Raw genomic sequence first — 20586 nt, 5'->3', positions numbered from 1 at the left:
GAGAGAGTTTTTACTCTCCACTGTTGCTGTCAAATTGTCAATAAAGGCTTGATGTATGTGGATCTGTTGGGTTAAGTTCTGTAAGGTCCTAAACCTTACTTTGTAAGTGCTTTGACATAACCTTGTTGTGATTTGGTGCTATATAAAATTGAGTATTGCACATAGGAAGTTTTTAGTCACTGATGCAGTGGGGTGAGTTTATGGACCGGGAAGAAGTTAGTAGTTCTGATTATAAAGTCTGATAGCAGCAGGTAGGAAAGATCTGCGATATCTCTCCTTTACACATTGTGAGTGGATCAGTCTGAAAACTGTATTTTCTGCAGAGCCTTATTGTTTGTTATAAGGGGAGGTGAATTCACAGGCCTATTGCCAGTGCTCTGAAGACCCTGTGCCCACACACAGTGAGCACCTACTGTGTGAGGTAGGCCTGGGCTGATGCTGGCTGATCAATATTAGCAGCAGGATGCGCTCAGTAAAGTCTGTTTATTTTTATGTCTGCACAGATGAGGCTCCACTTGATGGTTGTCTCATATTTCAGTTCTGTAAATCACATCACGGTAATAGTTCCTGCATCATTTTATCGCCATCCTGCGTGAGCGGAGATTGGGGCACCTGATTTGATTGCACTTGCACTTCTGTCACATTAATGGCTGAATGGAGAAGTGCATGAACAGGCGGCTGTGGTAATAAACTGCTTGGTGAGCGAAAGTGCATGAGCACGAGCACTTACACCTCAAAAAGATTTGGTATCTGACGTTGTGACAGCGTTTGGTGATCAACGCTGCCCCCCTCTGTTATGTTTGAGAACTGCATACGGTCGCTGTTTCTTTTTTATGACCTTCTGGCAGAGCTCCCACTCTGATGCGCTTATAGTACCACAAAGACTAAGTGATGTTCCACAAAGGAAACACATTATTTTAGGCTGCTGTATCATAAGTAGACATCAACCAAATATATACTACAGCCAGCCTTCTCAGTAACTAAATGAAATAAAACACCATGTCCAGGTGTTGATCAACATTTATCTTTAAGTGAATCATCATCGTTAATATAGACAATCTTTGGTCAAACCGGTTCGCTGACTGGCTGCCGTACATCTCACCGAGCGAAATCGAAAGCAGCCGAAGGCAGTGGAAATTTAGAGACGACATTCAGAGATAAAATATGTTGTATATATATACACAAATCTGACTTAAAATATTTTGTTGTCTGTTGGCTAAAGTACGCTTTAACAGTTAAATAATTTTAAGCTTTGTGGCCTCTTTTGTGCTAAATCAACAAAGAAGAAAAATATAATAAACAACGACTTTTCTCGGTTATTACAGAAGATTATAGATGCATTAGCAAAACACAACATCCAGAAGCTTCATTACCCAATTTACAGCAGGATTTTAATCATTACAATTAAAATTATTGTAATTCGGTTCTGATCCAGAAGGTGGCGGTAATGTGTGTGGGCTATGTTCCAGCCGTCAATCCATAGAAGAAGAAGAAGAGCGAGGAGGCGGAGGAGGAGGTGGTCACTAGCAGCCTGGAGTCCCCAGCAGCACGGCGCGCAACCCAACACACTGACAGCTGCCACTGACTGAACCAAGGGGAAAGATGGAGCACAGAAACACCGACTTCAACATAATGTTAGCGACCGACTCATACAAGGTATGGTACGAGTGCCGGCTCCGGGTGGAGGGAGAGGAGCGGCTGAGGTCTGAGCGTTGGTAAAGTTAAAGCGGGCTTCGTAAGCGGTCCCAAGGCCATCACTTCGCTGTGTGTGGCCGGGTTTCTATCCGTCCAAACCAGGCCGAATTATCCAGGGGATGGGCTGTTAAATCCAGGAAGCCGCCATCCCTCCGTGAGCGGCCCAAGCCCGACCCGGGACCGTTATTGCCGAGGGGCAGGCACCCCGCCGCCGTCGCTAGCCGAATTAGCATGGTTGCTAGCTCATAGAGAGCGCAAAGGGGAGACAGAGGGCTTGAGATATAAAAGCTAATATTAGCCTCTAGCTAGTAAGTGTTGCGGGAATCGCTCGACCAACTGCACATGGGCGATGTGTCAACGAGGAGGCTGGCGGCCGGTCCCGGCAGACGAAAGTCATCACTTTCGAGAAATCAAAACCGAAAGGATCCAGGGATTTTACCTTGTGCCACCCCCGCCCCGTTGGGCTCGGCACGCAGAGCTTCACCTTTTGCTTTGAAAGGGGGTATTAAGGCGCGGATGTGATGGCGAATGTTACAGCAGCAGTGTTTCACTGAGCACAGGCGGTGTAAACACAGGACAGATGGACGTGCAGTGATGTGTCGCGCAGATCCAGTGGTTGCCATGTAAAGCGGTCATGCGATGATGGGATATAAAGGACAGGGGGAGGAAGGGAGGGGGGGGGGGGGGGGGCGCCAGCAGAGGTTAAATCTGCCGGGACAAAGACAAACCGGAAGATTCCAGCGGAGATATGGGCGTAGAGAGATGAATTGTGACAATTCATGAGTGTCACTTCATCAGAGTCTTAAATTTATTGATTTATCGATAGATTTATTGCATGGGTGAGCTGTTAAACCTTGGTTGCTTACCTTCTACCTAATAATATACCAGGTATATAGTATTATCGCTTTGATTTTACCAAATCAGAATAAATGAAGTGTCAGGTGTTTCAGTTGACTGGCACAATGAAAGTAATAATAATCCTTTTTGGTTTATTCATGCCTAAATTGTAACCAAGAACAAATAATGGGTTTATTGAGCTGTCTGTGCTATAATCTAATTACACTCAAGTGACACATTTATGAATGACACTTTCTGCTTGTGGATTGTTTGGGTTAAATGTTAAAGAAAGAAGATTTGTAATTGTAATAATTGCAATTGTAATAGAGTTCAGAGCGCAGATTGGGAAGAAAAAAAAATATTTTTCCCTCTAATGTTTATATGAATACAAATAAGACAAAGAAAGGAGAGGCTGAAGTTGTTCCTGTTCCTGGTGCCTGATGTGAGTGTCGTTGGTGTAATGTACAACAGCGCCGAGAGCCCTGAGTCATGCCAAGTTAGCGAAAGCCTGAAAACAAGCGGCAAAGATTAGCTGAAACAGGATAAATAGAAGCACTAGGCTCACATTAATCAGGTCTGTTTCCCTAGGTGTGGCGCGTTCATGTTGTCACACCTGGCTTAAATCACTGGTGTCGTCTCTCTAGCAGCTTGTTGAGTTACGCAGATTTCTTCACTGTTTTCTCTCTCGCTTCTTTGAAAGCGGCTCCAGTGTTTATCTTCATATTCCTTGTCAACACGGAGGCTCGGACGCGCTAGTGAGCACCTGTCTGCAGGTTTTGAGTGACGTGCGGGGCAACTTGAGACGTACATTGTTTCCAAGACAAAAGGCAAACTGCACCTACTGTATGTGCTTTTATGTTCTGCCTGTTTAATTTGAGTGAAAGCTCAGGCCAGAGCCTCGCGCGTTCACTCTCTGGAAACACGCTGTAAATGAAACATACTCTACCAGTGCACCGGTGTACAGCGTATGCCACAGAGGAGTAGCTATGGAGACAAGGCTTACCATGTGAACACATTTACATCACACGAAATGAAAGTACTGTAGAAGTAACAGAGAGTGACATCGTGTCCAAATGGAGGAGAGTGGGGACGACATCTGAGAGATGCTAATCAGAAAAGGCATCTATCAGAGAGTGGCAAGAAGCATCCTGGACGAGCCTCCGACCTTTTAGTAGAAGTTTCCCAGAACATCGAGCCTACACGCTGGATCCTAAACCGATAACGCTCTTGGAAGGGCCTCCAGTCCAGGCTGATGTGGCTTTTGTCGGTATTCATGAGTGTACATCGGCACTCCAGGGAATGTGGACACGCACGCGGTCTGGCCCAGTGTCGTGTTGAGTTTTTGAGTCTATTTTGAGTTGTCAAAAGGACAGAGATCGGGGTCAGAGATACTGAGTAGTTCATTGACATTTATGCCGTCTCCTCTCTCCTTACAAACTGTAACGCTAATCCATTAACTGTCAAGTAAAGGACTCGTTGCTGACATTAATCTTCTGTCTTTGTCCTTGAGGGTTCACTTCTCCTTTTCCTTGAGCTGATTCATGTGATTTAAAGTGAGTTTTGCTTTTGGGAACCAGTCGGAGGTGTCATTTCATTAACTGTGGTGAAGCTACTGGACGGTTACCAGGTGCCTTGCTGATGTTGACATTTTGGCTTTACAGTCAGCTTTGCCAGGGTCCAGTATTGCTTGGCCTTCATTACATTGGTTCTGGTAGATTAGAGCATTAAAAATTAAAAAAACTAAAACTGCTATTGTCTCAATAACACAAACGTACGTGAGTGTGAAGAAAAAGTCTGTCTCTCTTCTGTTGTGACATTTTTTTGTACTTTGCAGTCCCTGCATTGCACTGGAATGTTTGCTCCAGTCAGAGATAAAGAACCACAGTATCATAGCTCCTTAGCTCGCTGCACGGTTCTGTCTGTGTTTAAGTAAGACCTACTGCGTAATCTGTTAGAGGCTGTTTCAACATTTTAACAAGATGTGATATCATTTCTTCTGAAACTCGAAGTTTTTCACGCTGTGCGTTGTGAAACGCATAAAATGGCTCAACTAAGCCAGCTGTTCCTGTTCACTAATACAGGGGTATGTCACAGAGGATGCAGTCAATGTTCTCCATCTTCAACCTATGCTGTTACAGTTTACCAAGACCAACTCTGCATCTGTGTGTTCTCTGTCTCTGCAGGTAACACATTACAAACAGTATCCCCCCAACACGAGTAAAGTATACTCCTATTTCGAGTGTCGGGAGAAGAGGACGGATTCCACCAAAAGCCGAAAAGTCAAATATGACCAAATTGTTTTCTACGGACTACAGTACATCCTTCACAAATACCTAAAAGGTACGTTTGAAGTATCAGGTTCAGAAAAGCTGGGCAAAACCACAACATGGAGCCGTTGGGAACATTTTCCCAGTCAGAGCAGGGGAGCATTTGCATCTTTGGCTATTTGTTCTGCAGCACAGGTGCTTTACAATGTGGCCTGTAGTGGCGGTGCCTTTAACAAAGCCAGCAAGTCGAGAGAATACTGAAACCATCGAAATGTCATTCAAATGCTTTTATTGTCTGCTCTAATTATTTGAAGTTGGTCAAAGTGAGGGTTTAGGTTATTGTGATCCTGAGGGGTCACTGGAGAGGACGAGAGCCTGAGCGCAGGGGCTGAAAGGAAGAATGCCGCTCCCTTCTGTGTGCTAAGAGGATTTCATGGTGAGGTAGCAGAGGTGCTGGGAAGAGGGCGAGCGAGGAGACAAAAGCCCAGCTGCTGTTTCGCCGTCTGAGTGAGAAGGGCCAGCTGTCTGTGAAGAGCGTCCCTGAGTAGCTCCATGGTCAGGCTGGCGGTTAGACGCATTCTTCAAACCCAAAGTGTGCACCTTGACTTGCCGAGTCATAGACTGAAGAGTCACCCTTTCATGTTTTTCTTTATGTAGAGGGTCTGTGCTTCAAATAATGAACATCACACTTTCCATATTTTCAGATGAATGTAGATCCAGCTACAGTAGCTTAGCTTCATTTAGATTAGGTTATCCTGGCCTCAGACGCTCAAGATAAGCTTATCTTCACTCTTCTCAAATGGACTGAAGAAGGTAGCACAGAGGACCTTTCTATGATAACGAAGAGTTACCACGGAATACATTTATTGGCTAAACTGGAAATGAAAGGAGTCGGTCAGGAAATGGTCAGCGGGTGTCTGGACAAAGACACTTTGTCATCGAGCACAGGATGCTTCAAATTGAATTACAGCGGCGGACTGTGGAGTTGTGTAGTGTTATTGTACCGTCTATTTGACATCTCTTCTTGCTTCGTGTGACTCCTTAACTTTTCCTCTCCTTCAGGAAAGGTAGTGACTCCAGAAAAGATCCAGGAGGCAAAGGAAGTATACAGGGAACACTTCCAGGACGATGTTTTCAACGAGAAAGGCTGGAATTATATTTTGGAGGTAGGAACATTTCCAGCAAACCATTTTAAAGGTGATGATCCTCACTGGAGTGATGAGTCTAACCCGGGTCTGTGCATACGCTTGCAGAAATACGACGGACACCTGCCCATCGAAATCAAGGCAGTGCCAGAGGGCAGCGTCATTCCTCGAGGGAACGTCCTGTTCACGGTGGAGAGCACGGACCCCGAGTGCTACTGGCTCACCAACTGGGTGGAGGTGAGGCGGTTTATCTTGTGGCTCCAGGCGCTGGCTCCTTTCCCAGGAGACGGGACGGGACGTACGCGTTGGTCGGCCTTTTATTCACGCACCGCAGGGGAACCCAACTAATGCTTTTAATCGGGGCCTTGTGAGTCCTCTGACTTTCTGAGAGCGCCGCACTAAATTTGTGAAGTGTCCCTTTTAACGGCAGCGCCTCTGTTTTGGGTTAGCTCTGTCACGTTAAGCGCGGGTATAAATGCCGTTCTCTAATGGCCTCATATAACAGCACAGCGTTTAATGTGCCACTGGTCTTGCTACTAAAGCATCGCTGAAGTCTGTTAGTTGGCTTTGATGATAAGCTTTATTTAGCCATTAATAAAGACCTGATATAATCATTTACGTCTTTTTTATTACAATGAGATTCAACTTTTAAACTTGGCACTTTGCCTAGCGGAGCAGCTCTTTAAACTGGACTCGTGGTGTGTTCCTAAATCACCGTCAGCGGTGTGATGCAGACATGTTGGCCGAGCTACACTGTCTAGGAGCAGGGAGTTGTCCTCTGTTTGTCCTGGTTACTACAGATGTCAGGCTGACTATTACCAATATTACAGCAGGTAGAATAATGACGTCTGACGCCTTCGATATGAATTATTTGCCCTCAGGGATTTTCTCTGCGTCAAGATTAAACAGTAACTGCTTTGTTGTGATTCATAGCTCAGCTGTAGCTGTTGATCATGGTTCTTCAAAGAATGAACACATGCGTGACTGTCTTATCGCAGCCACAGGTCACGCTGTACAGCTGAATAGGCGTTTGCAGTAATTGGAGCCTCCTCTGTGTGTTTTCATTACACTGAGCTTATGTAAAGCGCAACTCCTCCCTGGGATCATAAGCATTTCATGAACCTCATGCTGCATGAAGAGACTGGCCACAGTGACTCGATGGCTCCATCCTGCACTGATGTCTACTAATATAAACCTGGACATTTTGTACAAACAGGACGTTTGCATACAGTGACATATAATTTCCTATTTTTAATTTGCCTTGTCCAGTGTTTTCTGTGCTGTAATGACAGTTACAGCCGCCATAAAGATGAATGGCTGCTTGAGAAGAGGTCACCTACAGCCAGCAGCACTATGACAACACACGCACGCTCACACAGTCCAGATATATTTAGACACGCACACACTTGGCTGATAAAATGCATCCACACACACGCGCGCACAGTTCTTCACGGCTGACTTAAAATTAGCCGTAGCCTTCAGCCCGGTGTCCTTGGGCTGTGTTATTGGGCCACACTTCTCACGCTGCCTTTTCCCTTTCCCTTGTTATGCTGTTGTGCTACGCTCCGCTTGACTCCAGCATCTTCGGCTCGCTTCGCTTTCCCCGTCTCCCTGCATTCCTCCTTCCCATCCACTCCGCTCTCGTTCCTTATCTCCCTCCATTTTGTTCCTGGGTGATGACCCGCCAGGAGCGGCGGTGCGTACGTATACGCTCTCATTCCTCCTGGGTTTCGTTTTTAAACGTGCAGCTGTCCCATTTTTGTGCCATGACACGTCATCTCTCCTATCGCACCTCCATGATTATTATGTGTTGCACTTAAATAATTTTCTTTCTGCATATGAAGCCTCTGAAACATTAACTAACATATGAGGCAGGAGACGCATGACCGTGCGCATGTGGGAACATTGTCCTTGCTCCAGTGGTCACACGTGTCCACGTTATGGTTTCCATTATAGTCGGTCCGAGGAGGCATGTGACCTGCTCAGGGTCAAGCATAAAACACACACACACACACACACACACACACACACACACACACACACACACACACACACACACAGAGTCTCTAGAGTGCAGGACCTGGTACATATTTACATTCAACTCTTTCCATAGGAACAGAAGTGATGCATGATTCACTAATTAGATTTACTAATTATGTTTTAATTATATTTGCTTTCAGTTTTGGCGCCTGTATAATCACAAATGTAATGAGACGAACATGCGGCTGATGAAAGTGACGCTTTCCTTAGAGAAACACTAGGTGTGCATTCAAAACATGCCTGAGTACAGATAATCCACTTGTTTTCATTTTGAAATCTGTCACTCGGGTCCAGAGTTGACCCAGGACATCAAGGAATGTTCTCCTCCCGTAGTTTGTCTTGTGTGACTGAGCAGCTCTTTGATCACAGTGAGCCGGTTAGTTATGGGTTTTAGTGCCAGATGAGTAGCACTGGGAAAGTGGGATGGTTCTGTGTGTGTTTACAACCAGGCTTTGCACAGGCTCAGGCTTTTAAACCTATGTTTAAAAGATAGTTTATTCATCACGGCAGGTGGAGGATGAAAGCCACTGAATGTCTGCTGGGATGTTCTGACACTCTGGAGTGAACCAGGCTGAACTGCCCTTCCTTCCTTTTAGACCATCCTGGTTCAGATCTGGTACCCCATCACGGTGGCAACGAACTCCAGGGAGCAGAAGAAGATCCTCGCTAAGTACCTCGTGGAGACATCTGGCAAATTGGAGGGACTGGAGTACAAACTACATGACTTCGGCTACCGGGGCGTCTCCTCACAAGAGGTACGTGCAAACAATTGTTTGAAAGTTGGAGAAACGGGTTCTGTCCTGACCTGGCCTCTGTTTGCAGACTGCAGGCATCGGGGCCTCCGCCCACCTGGTCAACTTCAAGGGCACAGATACAGTTGCTGGCATTGGAGTCATCAAGAAGTACTACGGCACCAAGGACCCGGTGCCAGGGTTCTCAGTGCCCGCTGCAGAGCACAGGTATGCACGCGCACACACACACACACACATACACTAAAGTACAGTATCTCTCCTCTGCCAACTTCTCTTTTACAGAAGATGCAGGAGGATGTAGGGCAGTAGTTCAGCTCCACTGTAACCGTTACTATGGTAGTGTACTGTAATGATGGATGTCTGCCAAAGTCCTCAAAACTGCTTTAAATGAACAGGCAGAGAGGCTGCTGGAGCTTAATTATCATCTTTCACATATTCAAACCTCAGAGGTACAGAAGAAACAACTTGGTTCTATTCATATCCAGGAGGGGAGAGAGTCATCAGTCAGTTACATCCAAATAGCTCTGCAGCAGCGTCGTTCTCTGTTGAATATCTGGCGGTCATAGTAATTATTTGCCTCCCAGATTAGAGCTTGGTCATTCTCACTCGTTGCTCACTCCATCTATCTCTGTTTGGGAGTCAGGCTGTGATTTGCTGGAGGCGAGGGTTCCGATTGGCTGCTGTCCTGACGCACGCCGCGTCTCTGCCGTTTGATGGCCCGATTCATTTGGCCCCCCCACACACACACACACACACACACACACACACACACACACACACACACACCATTGCTTTATCCTCACCACCAGAGCAGTTACTGCTGCTCCAGCACACCCTTCTCCCATGCACCACTGCATTATGGGATGGTGGCAGTCGTTGGCATAGTAACCATTATGTAATATCCCTGTTTGAAAATCTGTTTGGTTTATACCTCCAGAGGGGAGGAGCTGCAGTGAAATTCCACTTGGGCTTGTGTGTAGTAGGAAGTGGGGATTGAAGAGGGGCGGTGTGTCACCTTCAGGGAACTTGTGCTTAGAGTGAAAGTAAAAATTGAAATGATATTTATATCAAGATCAAATTTAACTCATTTTTTTTTTACAATATGTAGCTCATTATTTGCCTGGTCAGTGGAGTGTAGACGCACTGAGCTGAGCACATTGGAAAGCCCCACAGTAAACCAGCACTCTCACCATTGGGCTCAATAAGCAACTTCTTGCACAACTAAAGCTGGTTTACAGGATCTCCTGCAGCCAAGACCTGCGCGTTTAAATAGTGGGAGACTTAACTGGCAGGTGCAGCTATAGCAGAGTTGAATGCCAGAAACGATGCGTCTTTCCAATATGTGACGTGTTATGCTGAGCTTGCATTTATCAACTGGCTGAGACTGGCATCGTGACCAACTTCCTTAATCCAAACGAAAACTGATCAGCAAACACACCAGGGAAGGTCTGACGTCTGCTTTGATCTACAAAACCTGGAGTGCACTGCCCTCTTCTGGACGCCCTTAAGCATTATTTCATACATATCTTCTGCGTCGTCTGTTTTGTCTTTTATTTTGACAGAGCCACCTCCTCCATATGAATCAAATCCCGTTTGCCTGCTTTCTCACCCACATTTGACCTGTTCCACCAGACATATTTAGCTCCGATCAACCCAATGTGTAACAGACCTGACTGTACAGCTGCTCTGATCTCCACAGTACCATCACAGCGTGGGGGAAGGACCATGAAAAAGATGCCTTCAAGCACATCATCGAGCAGTTCCCCAGCGTCCCCGTGTCCATAGTCAGCGACAGCTACGATATCTACAACGCCTGTGAGAAAATCTGGGGAGAAGACCTCCGGGAGCTGATAGAGAAGCGCAGTCCGGACGCTCCGCTGGTCGTCCGGCCGGACTCTGGAAACCCACTTGATACTGTTCTGAAGGTCAGCTCACGCGGCTACGTTGTTTGTGTTTAACTGATCCTCAAACAGCTCTTATCACAAACCTCTTCATGTTTTTTTCTACTTCTGTCAGGTTTTGGAGATCCTGGGGAAGAAATTTATTCCACAGGAGAACTCTAAAGGTTTCAAGGTTCTCCCTCCTTACATCAGAGTCATACAAGGAGACGGGGTTGATATCAACACGCTGCAGGAGGTAGACGCCGATCAGTAAAGTCCCAAGAAACAGGTCAAAGCCACTAAACACGTACCAACAATGTTCTATGTGCTTATTCTTTGCAGATAGTGGAGGGTATGAAGCAGCACAGGTGGTCCATTGAGAACATTGCTTTTGGATCTGGGGGGGCTCTGCTGCAGAAACTGACCCGAGATCTGCTCAACTGCTCCTTCAAATGCAGCTATGTTGTCACTAATGGCTTAGGGGTGAGGATGGGAAATATCTATTTTGTTGAATTTAAAGGTTACTTTTATTTATGGTCTGATGACTTTTCAAATGCCATTTCAGTTGAAGTGTAACATTGTTTTTCGTGCTGTGGGAAAAGGTGAATGTGTTCAAGGATCCAGTGGCAGATCCCAACAAGAGGTCTAAGAAAGGTCGCCTGTCTCTGCACCGGACACAGAGTGGAGAGTACGTCACCCTAGAGGAGGGCAAAGGCGACCTGGAGGAGTACGGCTTGGTGAGACCGACATCCCAGTGCAAGATAATGATCCTCACCAATGCTGATGCAGACTCTCGCTCATCGTGATTGTTGTCTTTTACCCTCTCGTCCTTTTCCTCAACCCTTCTCCAAACCTGTTTGTCTATCCTATTCTCCAGGACCTGTTGCACACGGTCTTTAAGGACGGAAAGATCGTGAAGATGTACACATTCGATGAAGTCAGAGACAATGCTAAGCTCAAGGAGAGTGAGCTTAAAGATCTGCACTGAGCACAGCCCCACTAAAGTCCCACCCACTGAACCCTACAGTAGCCCCCGACCCCCTTAAACTCTGCACCTTTCGACCTCCGACGTCACCTCAGAACGTGGCGGTAGTGTACACTGCAAATCGATTTGAATCTCTAAGCCTGACAGGCCCCTAAAACGTTCCTAAAACCCCCTTCAAAATTCCCTGACCACCCTCAGCTGCTGGTTCTCCGGCAGAGGAGGGATTTTGCCAACTCACTAAACTGAACATCCGGTGATTATAATGACAGATTGCAACTTACAGAATGCGATTGGCTGCTGATGGGCAACATGTCTGTGTGTAAGAGGTCGTGGCAGCTGCGTTATGAGCGAACCCTCGTACGTTGAAGTGAGAAGGAACCCGATGAGACTGATATAAACCTACACCTAAACCAACCCGCCCTGCCCCATGTATTGTGTACAGAAGTGTTCCAAAATGTCTGACTCCTTTAGCTTCGTCCTTTATGTAAAGGCAGAAAATGATGATCATTGTATATACTGGTGCACTGATAACGTTGGTGAGCAACAGCTAATGTCTTGGTAGCAGAGAGCCCCACCAACCCTCGTTTCCCCGCTTTTCTTCAGTAATGGCCGAGTTATAGGAGGCCAGCGTCTGTCCAGTCCTGCCTGAATCTGTGTGGCTCTGACTCTGCTGTTGGTGCATCTCTCACGGTATAGAAATGATCATTTTCTCCCCGTAACGTTGCCCACGGCGCGTCTGTATCGCGAAGACCTCATCCACAGCGCTTCTTTTAACTGTTTTAATTTCACTGAATCTCATCACAGATTTAGTTTTCTCTTCTTATTTTTTTGACATGCCTCAAATCTTTCCACAACTAAGCTGAGACATTATTATATTTTCTTACTGGAATAGGAAAAGTGACTGGGGTCTTCATGATGCTGGGCGCTTTTAAAGCCAATCTTTGCTTTATAAGACCAAGAGTTGATGTTAAAAAAAATAAAGTTCATTCATTCCGGTGAAGGAATCATCTTCCCCGGAATGATGTGACCTCACCTCTATGTGATCTATGTGTTTATGAAAGACGCTGAACTGTGTGTTAAATGTTGGTTGTGTCCGTGTGTGTGCGTGCGACCGCTCCTGTGTTTGTGCACCGGTCTTCTTCTTCCCTTTTCGACTGTGTTGTGTTAATTTATGCGGAGATTAGGAAGACGGGAGAGGACTCTTCCTTTCACTCTGCTGGTGTGCAGCGTGACAACCAGTGTGCGTTATTTTTATTTCCTGTAAATCAAACCTCAAAGGACAGGACTCGTACTAGCCATACTGTGGCAGGTGGTAGAGCTCAGTTGCTGATAAGTAAAACATTGCCCTCGATATCACTGCCTTAACTTAAAAGCAGCAAAAGACAAAAGCGGAGGTGCTTCCATGGAAGCGTGGATGCGAGGAGTTCGTTATCTCCCGCTCAGAGCTTCGCGGTGTTTTTATGTGCGTTGAGTCACGTCGCTGAGTCGTCCGTTTCTAAATGCAGAGAGATTTTTGTTGCAGAGCTCGGAGGGGTCGGGATGGTGACGTTACAGGAAACAAAGGGGGTTTTGAAGCTAATTATTGCTGTAGGAAACTACACATTTTCCATTAGGCTCCATGTTGTTACCATCAATGCTCTGATGCGAGATGCAGGCACTAAAGCTACATTTAACCTCTTGGTCTGTCTTCTACTTGGAGTCAGAGTCAAGTGTCTCACCAGCTGTTCAACACTTTTTTTGTTAGTGAAACATGTCAGTTTGAAGTTAGATAGATCCAAACTTTTCAAGCCTTAAGTTCAGGAGGGAATCCCTGCAAATGAATGACATTAAGAGGATAAATGTTACTGTGCTCACGTTGCCACTTAGCTGATCTATTTTAGCCTAAGAGTCAGGTGATCGTCATTGTTCAGCCGCTTCTAGCTGCTGCCCAGTGTATCTGTGCCACCCTGTGCCCCCTCCGTCCTGGAGCTTCTAGAGCTGTAGTGGCCTTACTCACATTCCCCGTGGACGTGGACCCTGTTTACCTTCTGTGACCTTGCGGAACCACCTTGACGGGACCTGTGATGTCACCGACTGACCCCCGGCCTCCGGGCTCTGCCCGACCTGCTCGGACGCAGACAGAACGCAGGTCGTCGTGAGCTCCGACGTGACACAAGTGATGTGTTCTTGTATTTCCACAGCTGTTGAAACTGTTCCAGACTTAGTTGTCGTTTTGTTTTACAGTAACGGGGAGCACTCGGTAAACGTTTGATTTTACCATTTTGATACTGTCTCAGTTCTTACCTCGGAGCAAAATATTATTTTATACGACAAAGGAGTAAAACGCCAGAGATCCTGCAGTGAATCTGTTTGTTTCCAAGCGATGCGGCCATACTGCCTTCTGACAGCAGCGAGGGCAGGACAGACAAACAACCACAATAGATTCTATTATTTTTGTCTGAATGAGCGTTTTTGTACCAACAGGAACATCCTAAGCTGCTCGGCTCATCTGGCGGTGCGTCGAGCTTTAAGCGCTGGTGTGTGAGAGTGTGAGTGTCAGCGAGCGGATGCCTCCTGTGTAATGACTGGAACTGTGTTTGTAATTTTTTTCTTTCTTCATGTTGTTGTTTGACTCGTCTGTATATTGGCTGTCCCCAGTTCTCTCCTCCACACAACTGATATTTTAACTAATCTAACTTGTGACAGTACGTTGATTAAAGATGCCACCCTGACAGTTGAAACCTCTATTTTGCCTCCTTTTGTGTAGAATGGATTTAGGCTATTGATTGATCAGTTTAATATTAGACCTTGCTAGTTCAGATATTAACATTGCATGTGCTGTGCTACTGCCTGAGAGGCTGTGATTATCATGGTGTTGAAAGACACAAGAAAGAGCGGCAATAAAAGGTGATAAATATACTAGATTATAATAGACTTTAGATGAAATATACATTTGATACTTTAATACTTGATACTAAATATTTAGCTTAACAAATCTTCCATATGCACAAAAATAGCTTTGGAGTTCTGCAGGGTTCTGTGCTTGGTCCTCTAACATTATTAAGAAAAGAGGTTACTACAATTTGGTGTAAAGTCGTAGGCACGTCCGTGAATCAGATCCATCCACTAATGTGCCTCCATGGGTCTGCGTGTGACTAACTTTCTCTCTTTTCCCATAGTTGCGTTTCTCTCTGTGGCAGGAATAATGAGACTCAGAACTGTCTCCAGTGTTTAGTCACTGGTCCAACCATCCTGCCTGTGTTCGACACAAACCTCTCCTCTCGGATTCCACTCGTTTCGATCAGTAAACTGCGTTAAACTGCTCGTGTCTCTTTTACCTGTGGATAAACGAGTCGTGTCGGTTTGGGTGAAATGGTCCTTTACTAATATGAACTAATGGCTGCAGCCTGTAGGATAAGCGTCTTTTTTTTCCACTTTATGAGTCATATGACCCATGGAGGCGTCACACAGCAACTGCAGACTCAGCAAGGAGGAGGCAGCTCCGTGCTGCGTCGGATGGATCCCAAAAAGACGCTTCCGATACGTTTTACTTTCGGGCTGTGTGCAGTGGTTCTGTTGGATGGTGTCGAGCTTTAGTTGGGGCGTTTGAGCGTCGACTTGCAGCAGTGTGGCTCTTAACAGACGCAGCAACACGTTGGCCCCGTACCGCCTGTTCCATGTATCCCAACATGGAAAAAGCAATAAAAAAAAAACGTCAAAGTTCCAACATACGCGTAATTTGGCACGTTTCGTCCGCATGCGTATTTGCGCATCACCAAACTGAGCGCAATGAGGTCGTTTGGTTTTCGTTTTCTTGCCACACTGTAAAAAGTGGCCAACAGAACTAGTGAGTTTCTCCACAAACACTCAGTAAAAAAGTCTCTGGGCGCGTGAAAGTGTGTGCTACAACCTTAGAACGACCACGCCACCGATTCCGTCGCTTTGGAGTCAAAATGGGGATCTTTGAACAAGTTTTAAATAACATCGGCTGGTAATTTTTTTGCAGTAGCGCCATTAAACCACGTCACTAAGACCCCCCCCCCTCTTTTACCCTCCCTGTACGACCAACATCCACAGTTTGGGAGCAACTGGTTAAAGATTTTGGATCCGAAGCGCAATTATGATGACCGGCTTTCGACTCAACTTGTCGCCGCTGAAGGAGCCTCTGGGCTTCGTCAAACTGGTGGAGTGGGTACGTCTAAAGGCGAATGTGGTGGATGTGCGTGCGTGCGTGCGTGTGTGTCAGACCCAGAGGACGGGGAGGCTCCGGCTCTTCCTCCGCTGCTCGATTGTCCGTTTTCCAGCCGTGAGAAAAGTCTGTTTCGGGACGCTTGTTTCCAAAACGAGCGTGTTGAGGTGGAAAATATTAATGATCCACACAAATGATGATTGAGCTGCAGATTAACGGAAACCGAGCATGAACTTTTTCTACTTTGGCTCATTGTCTCATTCATATTGAAAATCATCATAGCGCTCTATAGTTGAGGGATACATTTCCAGCAAAGTGACAATCATATAATTTACTTGATTGATGCTGCTTTCAAATGTGGGGGAAAATGAGTGTAGAGCAGTTATGTCTCATTGCTGTTACTGGGCCTGTCCTTCACTCAGTTATAGATTAATGCATTTCTCACCAATTATTTACCTCGGAATAAGTGCAGGGAGGTGAAACAAGCGCACTCACACACCTGTGTCTCAAAGGTGTAAGATCTGCTCTACGTAAGTGGGTCAGACACAGTAGCTGGGCCAAAGCTTCTCCCTGTCCCCCTAGTTCCTCCAGTCACCTGACTGGGGGCCACGGCTGTGTGTGCTTGTGCAGCCCGTTGCAGCTTTAAAACTGGCATATTTGACCCAGCGTTGACGGCTCAGTGTGGTCAGAGGCAGATGTGGGCTGCTGCAGGCCCGTTAAAGCCGTGCCGTGGGAGCACGTGCGCCACAAGGCCTGGCGTTGTCCGTTCGCTAATAACGGTCTGGATTTGTCACTGTCCGACATGAGCTCTGGCTCTGGGGAAATAAATTAGTTCGATCGGAAACGGCACAAACCTTTAACATTTGGAAATCCAGCAAACAAGACAAAAACGGGCCAAACATATTTATATTAGATATTTGTCAATGAAGTTATTAGCTTTGCTTTGGATGAACTGGTCGGGACGGAGTGTGGAAGGCAAGGTGGGCTCCGTCCAGTGCAGCGTGTAAACTGTGTGAGGGGTGTCCCTGTTTTTCAGCTTAGACGCTCAGACCTCTGTAGATACTATCTTCCATGCTGTTGTAAACAGGAAGGAGGCTTCTGAGTAACAGGCGCTACGGGGCGACTCCCTTCTGACAGCACGCTGAACGCTGATGAAGGTGATTCGCCCGCGCTCTATCTCTGAAGCTGCGATGAGGTCAGGTCGGGCGGCGTTGTCAGGCTGCCGGACCGAAATCCAAAAGCAAAAGGACGAACACGCGCCCCGAGGTTTGGTCCAGAGGGGTTCACGCATGAAGCCGGTGATTAATCGCGCTCCGAGGTGAGCTGCTAGCGGAGGAGAGCGACGGGGCAGGAAGTGCCGGGAAAACAGGAAGCGGCAGTCGGTGACATCTGGAGCAACATCTGGAGAGAGGCCTTGAGGTGTGTGTGGATGTGCACTGTGGGTGCACTCACATGTGGGTCTTGTGGTTTGTGGCTGCAGGCGACAACCTTTTGTTTGTGAGGATCTGAATGTGCGTCACATGCATGATGCAGCAACGGAGCGTTTGTACCATGAGCCCCTGTTCGTTCACCCTGTTTGTGTCCGGCCTGATGAGAGGAGGAATGAGGTACGCGACCGTTGTTTCTGCCGCTGCTCGTTCGACGCTGAAGCTTCGTAGCAGACGCCCTGACCGAAAGAATTTGTGCTGGTTTTAAGGAGCATTAGTGTCACATGACCTCCACGCTGAATCGGTTGCTTTTCTGCCCCGGCAAGAAAGAATTCAAGGGCTGAATGGCAGGATTAGTGTAGCCATGTAAGCCCGTTTCAGAGAGCGTTTTAAACATTATCTCTTTAAATTCAAGTATCTACAATAAAAGCGTGCTTAAATGTGTGTTTAACTAATTAATTAGACCCTTATTATATTCTTAACTCAAAGGGTCCAGTGTCTTTACGTGTGTCTCGTCCGCCCCAACAGCTCACGGCCATATTCGCCTTCAGCAGCTGCGGCGGCTTCACGGGCACCAACGTCGTCACCCTCTTCTGCGGCGACGGGCGCAACGAGACGCTCAGCGCCAACTTCCACTACCCGTTCAGGTGAGCGCCCGCGCGGCCCCCGCGCCGGCCCGGCCCGGCCCGGCCGCCGTGACGCCCTGTCTTGTGCCCAGGTTGAGCCAGGAGCCGCTGGTGCCGGGGAACGCCACCCTCTGCAACCGCAGCGTCGCCACCACGCACATGGTGGGAGACGCGGCCTCGGCGGCAGAGTTCTTCGTGGGCGTGGCGGTCATCTGCTTCCTGCACTGCATGCTGGCTCTGCTGGTTTACCTGGGCTACATGCACGTCTACAAGGACTCCGACCTCGGCCCCATCTGCGTGAGTGTTGGCGTCCGTTAGCGTCCTCCTTCCCTGGCTCTCCCTTGAATGTAGCTGTTGCGGCCTCCCAGGACTTCCTGGTCACGGCGGTCCTGGTCTTCCTGTGGCTGGTGTGCGCGTCCGCCTGGGCCAAGGGGCTGCAGAACGTGAAGTACGCCACGGACACGGAGGGCATCGGCGCCACGCTGGCGCTGTGCACGGGCGGAAACGTCACCTGCGCGGTCACCGAGTTCGCCAACATGCGGACCCTCAACATCTCTGTGGTGAGGCCCGGTCTCTGTTCCATGTGGGAATCAAAGGTGCCGTGAATGAATGAGCAACTTTCTTTCCCCTGCAGTTCAGTTTAGCTCGGTTTCGTGTAATCCCACTCGTAACAGGCAGCACCATAACATGAAGCAGCCTGACTCACAGTCATGAGACACCAGCTCATAACGCTTTCCTTTTGCTCAGACTCGGCTGGTATGTGCTCCGCGACATTCTGTGTCACAAGTCCAAAGCAATAAAAACAGCCGCGATCATGGCACAGACCAAGTCCCTAATTAGTCCAACGATGGGCAGATACAACTCACCCACTGTCACTTCATGGCCACTCCCTCAGTCATGGTGAGCGCTCGCTTGTGTCTTGTAGGTGTTCGGCTTCCTCAACGTCTTCGTGTGGGCGGGCAACGCCTGGTTCGTTTACAAGGAGACCCGCTGGCACTCTCAGAAGTTCGTCTCCCAGACGGGGCCCGGGAGGCAACAGGTCCCTGCCCCCATCTAACGCACGCACGCACGCACACACACACACACACACACACACACACACACACCAAGTTAATGGAGAGGACACTTACACCACTTACTGGATGTGGACGTCGTCAGTGGAGCAGCAGGTACGATCTGAGAGAAAAATTTTCCTCAACCCTGAAGCTGAGAAGCAGATACACCTGAGCTTTAATGGCCTCACGCGGGCCTTCGTATCGCCCACGTCCCACGGTCGCGCTCATCGAGGCGCTCTTCGTGCTCCGCGGAGCAGATACGCGCAGGCGGCGGCCAGATGCGCTCACGGTTGGACCTCGCATGCAGCTCGTGCTGATGGAGGTGGTTCCCTTCGCTCTGGCTTAAGGCTGCAGCTTGAATTTCTTCCGCTAAAGACAATGAGTGTTGCACGTCTTGTATGTTTAAGGTTCTGTCCCTTTTGTGCATCTTTGCAGGAATATTCGTTTAGTTAGATTTTGAAGCTTTAAGGCATCATTTGTTTAAATGCGTCCATGGTTTCTGTGTGACACACACGAGAGAGTGTGAACCCATGGAGGATGCTTGATTAAGAGCAGCCTTTTTAATTACGCCAGGAAACTGTTGCAGGCAAAGTGTGAATTCTTTCTTTTCTCTGGAGGCTTCTTTAGTTTGTACCAAGGTACCAGTTAAAGGACGTTTCTCTCTTCACGCCGCCTGTTGAAAGTTGAACTAAGTGAAGTGTCTCTGCGTCACTGTTGAGCTGTTCTGCCAAAGCGCTCGTCTCGTCTCTTGTTAGAAGCATCTCTCGTGTCCCCCACTTGATGCTGAACTAATAATCTTGTCTCGTTTTTCCAATCGTGTAGCTTTATTGAATCCTCGTGAGTCACCGGACAATGAGCTGTTGTTGTGTTTTATAAGCGGTGTCACATTTTATTTTATATTTCAATATGAATATGTTTAGATGGTCCGTTTCAGTCGTCTCGTGATTTTCGTTCGTGTCAAACTGTTGCTGATTAAAGTTTGAGAAATAAACGTCATAACAGCTGTGTGTAGTGTACTGGTTACACCACGGCGCTGTCCGACTAAGCTACAGCTTTCTCAGTCGTTCATATGCATGTAACCTGCCAAACTGTCTTATTCAAGATGCCTACTTTCTGTGAATGCACAGTATTTTTGTGTTTTTCCAATAAAATTCATGATTTGTTTTTGTTTTTTTCCCAAAATGCTTGTTTAGGCTTATTTTCAGTGTGTTCCACGACTAATTGAGCTCAGATGAGCAGAATGCACGGATGGATGAGTGCTATATTCGTTAAAAAAAAAAGAAAAACAAAAGTCTATTTTCTCTGTACATTTTCCACCCTGATCGTGTGTGAAGATGTCAAGATGAAGCAACGCTGCATTTGTGACCCAGAACCACTGCTGTGACCCCTGAAGAGACACACACAGTAGTGTGTGTTGTGGTTAAGTCTTCCTCTGTATGAGAGAGACACAGAATGTAAAGCAGAATAATTAGAACACATGCTGGTGGCGTGGTATAAAAGACAGGAAAGACAGGTTTCACCAACGGATCTTCATTTCAATGCGTCTATGGGCTGATATATAAACTGATCATGTTGTGTCATTTCCTTGCTTTCACTGAATGTTGTCATTGACTCTAAAGTTCCTCCCCTATTTTCATCTGATTCAGGCTGTGTGATGTGATTATGATCGGGGTGCATATTCATTGAATTCAGCACCAGTCAATGAGGGA

General features: G+C 47.2%; 2 protein-coding genes across 3 annotated transcripts; both read left to right on the top strand.

The window, feature by feature from the left end:
- Window positions 1-1491: 1491 nt before the first annotated feature.
- nampt1 (nicotinamide phosphoribosyltransferase 1) lies at window positions 1492-14321 on the top strand. The gene is made up of 11 exons (XM_029162530.3): window positions 1492-1656; window positions 4716-4872; window positions 5862-5965; window positions 6053-6181; window positions 8581-8739; window positions 8807-8943; window positions 10436-10661; window positions 10753-10872; window positions 10959-11099; window positions 11219-11353; window positions 11494-14321. The coding sequence occupies exons 1-11, from the start codon at window positions 1603-1605 to the stop codon at window positions 11602-11604; spliced, it is 1473 nt and encodes a 490-aa protein (XP_029018363.1). The 5' UTR covers window positions 1492-1602; the 3' UTR covers window positions 11605-14321.
- A 152-nt stretch (window positions 14322-14473) lies between these two features.
- On the top strand, window positions 14474-20555 carry sypl1 (synaptophysin-like 1). Of its 2 annotated transcripts, none has more exons than XM_029162531.3 (5): window positions 14474-15772; window positions 17725-17843; window positions 17915-18119; window positions 18191-18382; window positions 18748-20550. In XM_029162531.3, exons 1-5 carry the CDS (start codon window positions 15701-15703, stop codon window positions 18877-18879), a joined length of 720 nt encoding a protein of 239 aa, XP_029018364.1. In that variant the 5' UTR covers window positions 14474-15700; the 3' UTR covers window positions 18880-20550. The 2 variants fall into 2 exon arrangements, with proteins under 2 accessions (XP_029018364.1, XP_055367450.1); XM_055511475.1 differs by lacking the exon at window positions 14474-15772 and adding an exon at window positions 17168-17188 and having other exon boundaries at window positions 18748-20555.
- Window positions 20556-20586: the final 31 nt, after the last annotated feature.

This window comes from Betta splendens, chromosome 9 (genome assembly GCF_900634795.4).
Source record: "Betta splendens chromosome 9, fBetSpl5.4, whole genome shotgun sequence".
Taxonomy (NCBI): domain Eukaryota; kingdom Metazoa; phylum Chordata; class Actinopteri; order Anabantiformes; family Osphronemidae; genus Betta; species Betta splendens.
This window is presented reverse-complemented; position numbering and strand designations above follow the sequence as displayed.